The 12372-nt window shown below is 42.9% G+C and overlaps 2 protein-coding genes across 5 annotated transcripts in view; one reads left to right on the top strand and one right to left on the bottom strand.

Moving 5' to 3' along the window:
• Positions 1 to 203: 203 nt before the first annotated feature.
• Positions 204 to 12372, top strand: part of KIF2C (kinesin family member 2C) — an 18582-nt gene continuing 6413 nt past the window's right edge. The window contains exons 1-14 of one of the 4 annotated variants that reach the window (XM_027462756.3): positions 204 to 374; positions 460 to 554; positions 2528 to 2632; positions 2865 to 2913; positions 4613 to 4660; positions 5626 to 5745; positions 6477 to 6587; positions 6985 to 7085; positions 7343 to 7438; positions 8642 to 8696; positions 8784 to 8946; positions 9204 to 9294; positions 10886 to 10949; positions 12036 to 12127. In XM_027462756.3, the coding sequence (XP_027318557.1) occupies positions 311 to 374; positions 460 to 554; positions 2528 to 2632; positions 2865 to 2913; positions 4613 to 4660; positions 5626 to 5745; positions 6477 to 6587; positions 6985 to 7085; positions 7343 to 7438; positions 8642 to 8696; positions 8784 to 8946; positions 9204 to 9294; positions 10886 to 10949; positions 12036 to 12127 (1254 nt within the window). In that variant the 5' untranslated portion in view covers positions 204 to 310. Of the gene's footprint in view, positions 375 to 459; positions 555 to 1948; positions 2140 to 2527; positions 2633 to 2864; positions 2914 to 4612; positions 4661 to 5625; positions 5746 to 6476; positions 6588 to 6984; positions 7086 to 7342; positions 7439 to 8641; positions 8697 to 8783; positions 8947 to 9203; positions 9295 to 10885; positions 10950 to 12035; positions 12128 to 12372 lie in introns of those variants that run through there. The other 3 variants (XM_027462757.3, XM_072041818.1, XM_072041819.1) reach the window with 3 other exon arrangements.
• The window catches only part of ARMH1 (armadillo like helical domain containing 1), a 24777-nt gene continuing 16209 nt past the window's right edge, over positions 3805 to 12372 (bottom strand). The window contains exon 12 of the mRNA XM_072041827.1: positions 3805 to 5712. Within this exon, the coding sequence (XP_071897928.1) occupies positions 5666 to 5712 (47 nt within the window). The 3' untranslated portion in view covers positions 3805 to 5665. The remainder of the gene's footprint in view (positions 5713 to 12372) is intronic.

The following is a 12372-nucleotide window of genomic DNA, read 5'->3' as shown; positions in this document are numbered from 1 at the left end:
CTTTTTAACCCCAATTCCCCTTTACATTTTTCCCCCTATCCCCCAGGTGCCTCAGCTTCCCTCACGTTACCTCACCTTTTCCCTCAGCGCCCTATCGGCCTCACTGCGCATGCGCACAGCTCCTCCTCGCCACCCCACCGAACTACACCTCCCATCATGCCCTGCCCTCCTCGCGGTGCACGCCGGGAGCTGTAGTCCCGCGGCACTCCGCCTCCCGGGAGGCCCCGCGGCACGCCGGGCGCGCGGCGTTTAAATCGTTGTCGGTTGGGCGGGCCCGGCCTGGCGCTGCCCCACCGCCGCCGCCGCCGCCATGGACCCCCGGCTGTACCAGTGCGTCTGCCCCGGCCGCGTCCTCAACATCCAGCGCAGCAACGGTGCGGGGGGGGCTCGGTGGGGCGTGGGGGGGGGGGGGTCCCCGGGGGTCCCCGGGGGTCCCCGCCTCACGGAGCTGTCTTGCAGGCCTGATCCACAAGGCGACGGTGCGGATGGTGAACGCGGAGAGGTCCCTGGTGGCCGTGGAGTGGTCGGAGGGCGGCGCCGTCAAGGGCAAGGAGGTGAGGCTGTGTGGGGGTTTTCCTCAAAAAAAGTCAAAAACGGTCCCGTCTGTGTCTCAGGGGGCTCCTGCCGTGCTGGGTCTGCCCTCAGGTGGGTTAATGCTTCGTCCAGGCTGGCGCAATAACCCCGCTGTGCTGATCGCAGGGGTTATCTGTAAATAAACGTCCCCAGGTAAGGTGTGGGGGGGCTGTGACCGCACCTGAACGGTGCCAAGAGGGCTCCCAGCCACCAGGTAGGATGCAGTGTGTGTGTCTGTGCCCCCACTGGGTGGCTTTCTGTGCTCCCACAGCCCCAGCTCTGCAGTTATCTGCTGGCTTCTGGTGCCCCTGGCAATGCCCTTCCAGCTTTCCCTAGGACTTTGTGGCTGTGCGATAAATGCAGCGCTGGTTGATGCTTTGGGGTGTATTGCTTGCAGCCTGGTGTTATAACGCCAGCCCTGGTGGACCCAGAGGGATTTGTAACACTCAGGATACAGCCCTCAAAGTCCAAACTGTGACGCAGCTTCATCCCCCTTTCTCTGGGGCACAGCGTGCTGAGAGGCCTCCAGCTGTGTTTTTAGTGCCCTGCTCTCTGATTCCTCTGCACTTTACTTTTCAGGGAACGTTCTCTCCTCCTTACAGCTGCTGAGCTTTCTTTCTCTGCAACGAGAACCTTGCACAGAGAAATGTCTCGGAACAGACAGGGAGCAAACCACGGTTTTGGGCTAGAGTCCAAGTGACAACGGCGCTGCTGGGTTTGAATCACTCTTGGCCAGTGCCAGTCTGAAATGTCCCAGTTAGTGTAGAGAAAGGGCCATGGGGCCCTGCTGGTGGAACCGCCGTGTTTCCCTGGGGTGATTGAGGTTGTAGCTGAAAGCCTGGCACTTAAATTCTCCTTTTGGTGAATGAGCAAACACACTGTTCTTGGCAGCTTCTCTGGGAACTCAGGTACTGCAGGGTCTCTGAAGAGGCTGTTAAAAAAGCAACATTTCTTACGTGCTGCTAGTGTGTACGATACCATCCACATACGCTTGCTTCTGAGGGAATTAATTTTTCTGATTAGATGCATACAGATTTTATGTAAATCAAATTTTGAAGTTTTTTTTCTCCTATGCTAGAAAGTGGTATCTCCATGGGATCACACGAGTGTTTTTGCTCTTTTTATATGGACCCTTATTTTATCAAAGTAAAGTAAGATTTAACTGAGAGCTGGATAACTTCCTCAAGTGGTGCTTGTGTTATTGCTTTGACGTTAGGTGAGTTCCAGTGCAAGCTGCTGTGGTACCGGGGTTATTTTTGTGTACACGTGCTTTCAAGCTCTTCCGCAGGGTTAGGTTTGGAAAAACTGAAACGAACGAGGCGGTGCCTTTTGTGCTCGTGCCTGCCCTTGGCTGCCTGCCCCATGGTCGCTGCCCTGCGTCTGGGCGCTGCGGAATGCTGCGGAGGCAGGATTATGACTTCACTGGAAGGTCAGGCAGGAGGTGGCAGCTGGTCCTAAGTAAAATCACTTGCAATTGCCAGAGAAAATGCAGGTGAACTGACTTTTGGATTAGATGCTGAATCCCTTGTTTCCCGAGGTCTAAGTAGCTCTCTGAAGTTTATTTCAGTAAGCGCAGTCACGCAGTAAACTCTTAATGCTCTCCTAGCACAGAAGTCACAGAGATTTACTAAGATTAGCTGTAAGAGATTAAAGCAGTTGATGCCAAATGTGCTTTGCCTATCTCCTCAGACGTGTTCTATGGCACCTGCAGAGCTGCGTGGTGTTTGGCAGATGAGGGTAAATGGCATAACTTGCACGTTACTTCTAGTACTATTGGAAATATGAGACTCTTCAAATGGAGTATGAACTATTGCCTAGCACCTTGAAGCTAGAAGGCTACTTTAACTTAACATTTGGCAAGCAGTCAGTCAGGTTTGTTTGCCTGTACTGAAAAGCAACATGTAAAAAAAATGCTGTAGGTTGTAGCAGCAATATTTTACCTTTGCTCTTGCAGATTGATATTGATGATGTGATAACAATAAATCCTGAGTTAACAGAGGAACTACGTGCTGCAGATGTGAAAGAGAACCTTCCTTTGCAAGAGAATGTGACTGTACAGGTAAGCATTTTAGTCTCTCTGAAGGTGCTAACATGTCAGCAGCAGCATGCTTTAGACCAGATCTGTTTATAAACGATACTGTCAGCCTTACAAGTCAGAGACCTCATGCTTTGCGTTCTGTCTTGCCGTTAGGCTTTGGTCTGAAATCCTTGTTGTATTAATGTTGTTTTGTAGTGGTGTGCTAGGTATTCACGGCTTACTGTGATGACTAACGGCACTCATTGTTTTCCAGAAACAGAAGCGTAGAACAACCCTTTCAAAAATTCCTGCTCCGCGGGAAGGTGAGAAAATATTTCTTTTCCTTTTCAAAACAGTGCTGATCCTCCATTGTAGCCATATTATTCCAGTTTAGTACCTCATAACGCTGCTTGCTCAGGCAATGCTAGTAAGAGCATACCCCTTCATATCAATGCTTTGGACTCCTGAGTGCAGAACTTCTGCCAACAAATTGCCCTCCTGTTCCTGTGAGCTCAGGTTTGTTGACACGTTGCCCTTTTCTTCAGTATTGCTGTAGTTATTCCTTGACGCTGCTTTAAATGTCACTAGGAAGTTCCTGCTGCAGTGAGGTTTAAAGTTGTGTATGGGATTTTGCAAATGCCACAAAAAACCAAAAGGTAAGTGACAGTTATTAAGACAAAAAGGTGTCAAAATGAGAATGGAAAGGGCAAGGAAGAAATAGTAGTGTCAAATGGATGTCTCCTCTTCAAATAGTCCCTCTAGACAATAACGTGAGCTTTATTCCTGGAGACATTTCAGACTAGGCAGCCAAAATGCTAGCTGGTGTGCCACAGCTCAGTGACTTAGTGTCAGTACAGTGTTTTGAGCACAGCCAGAAGAGGAGACAGGTGTGGAAGTGTGGGATTGCAAAGGAATTGTTCTCTTTGAGGTGCTGGGAATTAGGAAACTCCCATATTTTTTTTACTTTATCTCTTTAGTTGACTCTTGCTTTTGAGTTGACAGCATTAAAGGTCTATTTGTAATGTACTTGAGTGATGCTGAGGTCAAAGGGTTATTAACTCTTAATGTACATTTATTATTAAGATTTATTATCTCTTAATGTACATAGCTGGATAGAACTTGCCCTTTTACATGAGCTGTGAATGGCTGCATTTGTCTGGCCTTTTTTGTTGTACGTGATGCAAGACAGGGAAACTGGAATCAAAAGTCAACAGTACAAATCCCCTTGTATCTGAGAGGCAGGAACAGTCTGAGAAGCTTAATGTGTGAAAAGTTTTTCTGATCATCTTTGAATGCATAGAACTCTCCACAGATTTTGTGAATCAGCAAGAAAAATGATGTGGTAAAGTGCTGATTGTCTCTAGACAGGCCTGTTTAATGGAGCTGGGTAGCCAGATGGAAGAATAAAGGTGTTTTAATCCAGTCAGTGGCTGATGGAGAAATGTCCTCACAGAGGCTGCTGCTCCCCTGAAGTACAGAATCTAATGGCAAATCTGTTGCCTTTGCTACTGGCAGAGTTTTGTCCCTGAAGACAGTACAAGAGGGAAGCAGTGACTTCAGTATTCATCAGATATTACCTATTGCAGTTAGTCCTTGACACTCACGGGCTATGTGTGTCCTGTAGCAAACTCTGTGCTGCACCAATCAAAAAGGTAATGTTGGCTTCAGGTTTCAGTTCTTAGGCAAAGCAAATTAAAGAAGATCAGGAGGTGTCTGTCTCCATCTCTCAGGGAAGTAAGAAAAGCAAAAGCAGTGCTTTCAGAATGAATTCAGAAACAGATACTAAGTTCTCTGAAGCAGTAAGAGCTTTAGAGGTTTTTGTATATTCTTGTGCACAAGAACAATCTGAATCAAACCCATTTAGATGCAGCAAATCCTGCAGCTAATATTCTTGTCTAGGACCACTATTGTTTGCAGAAAGTGCTGTTGAGTTTGATGAGATCCGGTGTCTGGGCATATGTGACAAAAGGAATGAAATACCATGTCTGTGTATAATGAAATGGATTCTTTTTGTTCCTAAAGTTGCGTCAATGGCACCTAAAGTCTCTGCACCTGAGCAGAAGAATCCAGGTAAAAAGTTAACACATGAGCACTGAATTTTGTGGGCTGAATTGTAAGGAATTTGATCCAGAATTGAAATTCACCCTTGATGTGAAACAAACCTAATTTCCTTTCAACTCATAGTGATTAATTCTGGATAAATTCTTGTGATTGCTGGAGGTGGAGGTGAGAGTAGCTCTAGCTTTCATACCACACTTCTATTTTTTTCATATCAGATTTGCTTTCTTTACAAATCTGTTGAGGTGTATGTTCCTGTCACCTGCTAAGCTTCCCGGGTGAGTGATTTATCTCAGTGAAAGAACTGTAACTAGGTATGTGGCAATGGAGACTGCCTACAGAAATGCCCTTTTTGAAGGTTTGCTGTTGCAATTGTAGGTAGTCTGTCTTGTAGCTGAATTTAGTGTCATCAAACTGCCACTGCTACACACACCATCTGTGTTTGGATGTTGTAATGGTGGGCACAATCTGGCTCATGACCAGTTTTCCCTTTGGATGTGGAAGGCATAAGAAATGAATCCTTTTATCCTGACTTTTCCTTAGAGCTTCCCTAGATAACCCACTCTGTAGTCTCTATAGCAAAATTAGTGGTACAGCCTTGGTTTTCATACTGTCACCATCACAGTTAATTCGTAGCCTTGTGAGTGTGAAACTTCAGGGGATTTCTCAGTCCCCTGAGTTGTAACTGCCTCCTTCCTAGGTATCAAGGCTCCAGAACTGCCATATTAGTGAATCCTTAGTGGTATCTGGAAAGAATTTCATCGAAACTGCAAATCTGGAATGAACTTTGTGCTTTTCTGTAGTGGTCACTTCTCACCCACCTACCTTTCCAGCAGTGCTTTATCCTAGGCTTTGGTAATGCACCAGAGGTCTGAAAATGGTTCTTTTAAGTACAACTTGCACTTCTTGGAGTAAATGATTACTTGCAAATGTCGGAGTGTCTGCATGATGCTGAACTTGAATTCGTTTTTCCAAAGCTATGCGTGGCCGCTCCAGGATGTCTGTCATCACGGAACCTCAGTGCAGCCTCCAGGAAAATGAGATGGGGGTGGATCCCTGCACTTCTACACAAACAAGAAACAATTTGTCAGTTCCTGGTGAGTGGAAAAAGAACCCAGAGAATTCTTAATAAGAAGCAACATGCTTTGTATGTATTTAATTAGGTAAACTGCAAATCTAGGGGGAGGAGCAACCCCTACCCCTTCATATATTAAATGAGAGAGGGGGAGTTCTGCCACAATGTAAACATCCAGGGCTTCTGCCTGAAGGGGTTCTCAAAGGACTCTGAAAACTATTTTGAAGGATGGTGTACTTCGTTAAGAAGAGAGCTGCAGCTGTGCTTGTGGTGTATGTGGTATCTGCATACCAGCATAAAGTGGCATTTACAGGACTGGAGTGGGAAGCCAAGTGTCTTAATAATGCTGACAACAGGCTCCAGCTACACTGGTTGTAGTTCTACCTATACCAGTTGAGTAAAGTAAGGACTTTAGCCTGCCTGAATAATGAATCTGTAGTTATTTATCTTTACCAGACCTACCCCATGAATAGCTGTGGGCATTCCTTGCGTATTAAGTTTTGCAAAGGCATTCAAATAAGAGGTTTGATATTAACTTCTTGCCTAGTTGGTGTGGCATCGATTTGTAGCTTTGAATAAAGTTTGTGATCAGTGAAGAATTTAAAAAATTTGCACATCTATTTTAGCAAGTTCTCCTTCCTGATCCAGAATTGGAGTTGAGGAATAGCTGTGGTCTGTGAGGATTTGCAAATTACAAAATGTTCTTGATCTTTGGGTTCCAGTTATTGTCTTTGGTGTGGCTTCTTTCCGCAGGTGGCCGTACCAAGACTAGCAGGCTGAGCTATGCTCCAGAACCCACACTGACAAATGGAAATTCAGAGGATCATCTGCTTTCTGCTAGAACAAACCCTTCAGCGAGCCCAGGTACCTGGCAGCAGTGGGTAAGAACTGGCTCACCAGTCAGAAGTGCATCGCTGCAATTGCTGCTTTGTGTAGTCCTAGACGAATGCTTTGAAAGGGTGGCTTAAGAAACTCAGTCTTGCTGCCTAAGTATTTTTATTATAAATATATCAGTCTGTTATAGTGGTTGTCTCCTCAGAAATGCTGCCCTTAGAGTGATGGTGTGACATGCTAACCAGCTTCTGGTAGGTAGATCAGCTTTGGGAAAGAAACCCTGAAAAATCAACGACCATTCTTCTGAAGATGACTATTTCCTATACAACTTAGGCTAGTCTGTCAGTAACCTTGACATTTTTGTAAAAACATCATGCTTAAAACAAGGTGAAAGCTTAATCCAAGGAAGTGTTTTCATTTTATCTAGTTCGGAGAAGATCTAACATTGTGAAAGAGATGGAGAAAATGAAAAACAAGAGAGAAGAAAAGAGAGCTCAAATCAGTGAAATCAGGACAAAACGTGCACAGGTAGAGTACTCTATGCCAATAAGAGAAAATTCTATAAGGTAATGCAACCTGGTAGTTAAAACCAAAATGTATTTTGGACAGACTTTGTTCTTTGTTCTTTGATTTGTGCGAAAGAATGGATTGATTCTAGTTTCAGAATGTTCTGAATCTTGTGGCCTTCAAGTGAATACTTTTCTAACTCTTGGTTGTGTTCGGTGTTCTCTGGGGCTTTTTTTCTGTTACGGGTTAATTACCTTCATGTCTGTTTTCTCATGCAGGAATTTGACAGCAGTTGTCCAAACTCGGAGTTTGGACGGATGATCAAGGAATTCAGAGCAACTTTAGACTGCCAGCCACTATCTATAACTGACCCAGTACGTAAATACTGAGGCTGCAGAGTGCAGCACACAGACACTTTGACTTCTTTATTTTGTACTGATGGTTTTAGCAGATGAGCAAATTAGTGCATCACAGCTCTTGGGAAATCCTCTGAGCATATTGTGATCCTGAGGGCACCCAGTGGTAAATGCAAGGTCACTTACCTCTCCTATTTAGGGCTAAGCTGCCTCGCATTACTTTGCGTATGGCACTAGTGAAGAGTTTGCACTTTGAAAATGATCATGCAATGCTTTGTGTGTAACATCAGTAGTTCTCAGAGCTTGTAAAGGGCAGAGCCTATTACATAGCAGTTTGGTTTGTAGGTATAGGTATAAGTAAGTTAAAACAGACTAGTGCCCTGTAAGTGTTAAATATCTAAGTTGTATATTGAGTAATTTTAGAGTAGGTCAAAAAGTGAAAGAGCAAAAGTAGAGGTCAAACTACAAAAAGCAAGTTCAGCAGAGACCCTCAGCAGTTACGGAGGTAGCATTGGTTAATTCCTGAGAACAAGTAGTCTTTGTCTAGCAAAAGCCTTGCTATAGTCAGTGGAAAAAATGACAGCATTTAAGTTCAAGCATGAGTAGGTGCTGGGTAGCATAGAACACGAGGTAGTTTGTGTACTTGCATCTGACAGCTGAGAACCAGCTGCTTGTGTAGAGGTCCTTGCATGACAGGGCTGAGCTTGTCATCTCCTACCTCCTGCTTCATCCAATGGAACGGGCACTTTTCAAACCCAACTGATGTGCAGCTGTGCTGCACAAATAGCTAAACTTACTGCATCAGTGAAGAACTTCAGGTCAAAAAAACCCTCTAGAGGTAAATTAAAATAATAATTTACCTGGATTTGACTCTAGTTGCAATAGTAATGTCACAGATTTTGCTGGACAGCTGGCCAAGAACTGAACATGTTATTGATCCTAAAAAAAAAAAAGAATATTTGGGACACTGTCTTTAGCATAGGAGCATTTCTGTGCGATATGTTGAGAATGCTACCCAGGAGTAAATTGTTCATAGTGCTGCTTGTGCATTCAATGGACTTTAAGACTTACACTCCTCCATGAGTAGGTCTCCCCCTGACCAGTACCAGAGGAAACTCAGTGTGTTGAAAAGTCAATGTGAGGGAGCATGGAACCTTTCTCTGTGACACTCAGTAGGTGTAATTAGGAAGTAATTATTACTTGTTTTCTTCTTTTTTTTAGATAGAGGAACACAGGATTTGTGTCTGTGTCAGGAAGCGCCCTCTAAATAAACAAGGTGAGTGTTCTGACAAAGCAGATCTGACTTTGGAGCAGTTTGACATTGCTTATTCATGTTAAATATGGGGGTCTCTTCCACCAACAGAAGTTCTGAAGAAGGAAGTTGATGTGATTACTATTCCAAGCAAATGTGTCCTGCTGGTCCATGAGCCAAAGCAGAAAGTGGATCTAACAAAATACCTTGAAACCCAAGCATTCAGATTTGACTTCTCATTTGATGAAATGGCTTCTAATGAAATGGTGTACAGGTAATGCTTTCCTCTTGTTGGAATGACTTTCAAGATAGCACTGAGCTATGGCTAGATGACAGCCTAGTTTAAAGAAACTGCTGCCTGAAATAAATATGAAAATTATTTTTGGAGGAATCCAAAAGACTGAAAAGTCTAAAGTTTAGTTTTGGTGTTGCCTTGCAAAAAAAAAAAAAGAAATTAGCTTCTTTAGGAAAATTAATAGAGCAGGATGTGAACTGCTTGCCTTAACTGCCTTTTATCTTCTGAATATCCAGGTTCACTGCTAGGCCTCTTGTACAGACCATCTTTGAGGGTGGAAAAGCGACATGTTTCGCGTATGGCCAGACAGGCAGTGGCAAGACACATGTAAGTTTTTCTCCAAAGTATCCAATTTTCTAGCTTTATCTAGAGTATGTTGAAGTTCCTTGATGTTACAGGATTGTAGGAGGAGCTCAAATCTTGCTTTATTTTCTTAAAAAGATAAGTTTCAGTTGTTAATCCTCTTCTAACTACAGAAATACAGAGATGTTAGTGGCTTTCCTCTGAAGTTGTGAGTAAAGTCATGCTAAATTTATCCCATAGTTCTTTTTTTAAAGACCCAAGGATGATATCCTGACGTGTTAGTGACAGAGCCATAGCTATTCCTTGCCTTGAACTGCTGTTGCTGCCCCGACTTTGCAAAGTAGGGCTATTAGCCTACATCTGAGACAAAGGCTATTGTCTGTATTGTATTCTTAGTTTGGAGACATTCCAAAGACCTTAGTGGTTATGTAAGAAAATGCTGCTTATTTGTTGCACATGAATGCTTAAATGGTCTGGTATTGTGAAGTGGTGGAAATTACTGTGTTCACTTTCTAACCGCTCCTTCCAGCCCACCACCTGCAGTTTCAAGAGAACCGGCGATTGTGTTTTCTGCCTCAGAGGTGTTACATTCTAAACTTTCAGCAACTGGGTTGTCTTTTTCCTCTTCTAGAAACTAAAGGGAAGGAAAGCGGAAATTCTCTTCCTTTACACTATGATAGTGGAGCCAAATCCATTGTCTTCTTGCTCTGCAAGTAAGCCTTTAGGTCAGACCAAGGTGATGTGGACTGGACTTTGCTAGCTAACCAGCTTAAATGATAAAGACAGGTGCTGTCATTCAAGTGTTAGAGGCAAAGTTTTTAGGCTAGGTTCTCCTATCACTATTACGTAGTCAACTATTTATCTCCTCCATTAACCCAAAAGGAAGCACTGTAGAGATTTGGATACGGCTGTCTTCATCGCACTAAAATGCACACACGAACCTGCTCATCTGAGCATCATTCAACTGTGAGGCATTCAAATTTCTTAATTACTTCCAGTTCTTAATTACTTCCCCTTCCTGATCCTAGGGTGCAGAAGTAGTGCACGGACAATAGCTGCACCTTGAGACTGGAATGCTGCATATTAAACTCTAGTAGATTGAGAATATATCATGGGATTGAGATGTGTTTTAAATGATTCACTGAGATAGCACCAAGTAAAAGTTCTGGGAGGATTAAAGGTACCTGTCAAAGAAGGTAAAGGAAGAAGCTTGGTGCACAAGGTTGATTCATTTTGATATCACACGTGAGTTTTTGCAAGTCACAGTGAAAATGGTACTAAACATATTTCCAAACAAATGAGTCTCTGCTCTGGCCAGAGGCTATTCAGTTGCAATTGCATTTCCCCTAGGAGGAATAACTGCACCGAATTCCTGTGAAGTAGTTAGTACTGCAGAGCCTTACAGGCGTTTAGCTGACACTTTGCATAGTCCAAATCTCTTCTCTGAACTGATAGGGAAGTAGAAAACAGACTTTAATTGTACTGCTGTAATCACCTCACTGACATCAGTTATCATATACATGATAACTTCCAAGTATGTTCTCAGTACTATAATCAGGTAGCCTGACTTGCTCTTGTGCCATATCTTACTTTTGATGGCCTTTTCTCTTCACAGACTATGGGTGGAGACTTCTTGGGGAGAGCACAGAATGCCTCGAAGGGCATATATGCTTTTGCATGTAAGTTGATCCTTTAGATATGAAAATTAAATTAGTGCATGCTTTCCTTAAATAGATAAGGTTTGTTTTTGTATGGATACTTTTTTTTCTGGGAAAAGATACATAACTTTTCATTAATAAGTGGCGGTGTTTGTTGCAGGAGGTGGGATTAGATTTTCCATTTCACAAACTGTATTTTCCATCCAACATCTAGTTTTCTAGATCCACCTGCTTTTTATCACTTGTCAGAAAAGATTTGCTTTTGAGATAGGTGACGTATCTTCTAGTTTGACACTTGCTGGGCTGAAACATCTAATTTTGATTAGTTCTGCTTTGCTTTTGTATCAGCCTAAGGATGGTGCTTGGAAATAGCCTGACTTGAATGCAACAGAATACTATCCATTTCTGATATAAAGCTTTTTATACAGAAAGTGTACAAATCTGATTTTTTTCATTTAAGCACTAGATGTAAAAAAAAAAAAAAAAAACGCACATATAAAGCACCTGTTTCTGAGAATATCTTGTAAACCCCTCCTTGATACAATCCCTAGAAAGCACCATGAACTCTGACCTCTTGCACTTTCCCTACAGAAGAGCATTTTGTGTAGCAAAGCAGTTGAAACAAGCAACTCTTTGCTAGTCCCTGAATCAATTATGACTGGCTCTGAACCAAAGTCTGCTTTTCAGATCAAAAGTGTGAAGGCTGTTTGTAAGAGACTGAACTCGATTCAAACAAAGGCCCAACTAATCTGTTAAGTTGTCTCCAGCAGCAATGCTGATGCTCAGAGAGGTGTCTTCTAGATTCTCCACAGGAAGAGCTTCAAACAAATGCTTGACTCTTGCAAACCTGTCCAAAGCAATAGCAGATCATAATTTTCTCCCAGACCAGCAAGGGGGACAGTATTTGCTTCTACTGATCTTACTGGATCAGTTAGCATTGCTGTCTGCAAGTAATATTAACAGTAGAAACCAAGCATTTTCTTGGGATAGCCATCATTCAGCTGCCAGGAGCACTACGTTATGGCTAAGCAATATTCAAAAGCAATTCAAGTAGCAGCTAGGGTATGTTTTAATGTAGCTAAGTAAACTCCTGTCTTTCCTCACTAGCACAAGATGTCTTCCTTCTTCTAAACCAGCCCAGGTACAGAAGTCAGGACCTGGAAGTCTATGTGACTTTCTTTGAAATATACAATGGAAAGGTAAGACTTTTTTATATTTAAAAAAAATAAATAAATCCTAGCAGGACTTCTTTGACTGCATATTTGATAAACAGAGGAATGAAACTTTATAGTTTCAATAGTTCTATGTACTCTACTGTTCTTGGCATGTTTGGAATCAAAAAGGAAGACTACGTTAAATGTGCTGTTCCTATATAGTTCTCTACTTACTCTGTGCTGTCTTTATAGTCTCAAATCTCTTTCTCAAGGAGAGTTATTCAGATTTG

The sequence above is a fragment of the Anas platyrhynchos genome, chromosome 8 (genome assembly GCF_047663525.1).
Source record: "Anas platyrhynchos isolate ZD024472 breed Pekin duck chromosome 8, IASCAAS_PekinDuck_T2T, whole genome shotgun sequence".
Taxonomy (NCBI): Eukaryota; Metazoa; Chordata; class Aves; order Anseriformes; family Anatidae; genus Anas; species Anas platyrhynchos.
The sequence above is the reverse complement of the archived record's forward strand: the minus strand, read 5'-3'. Positions and strand labels throughout refer to the sequence as shown.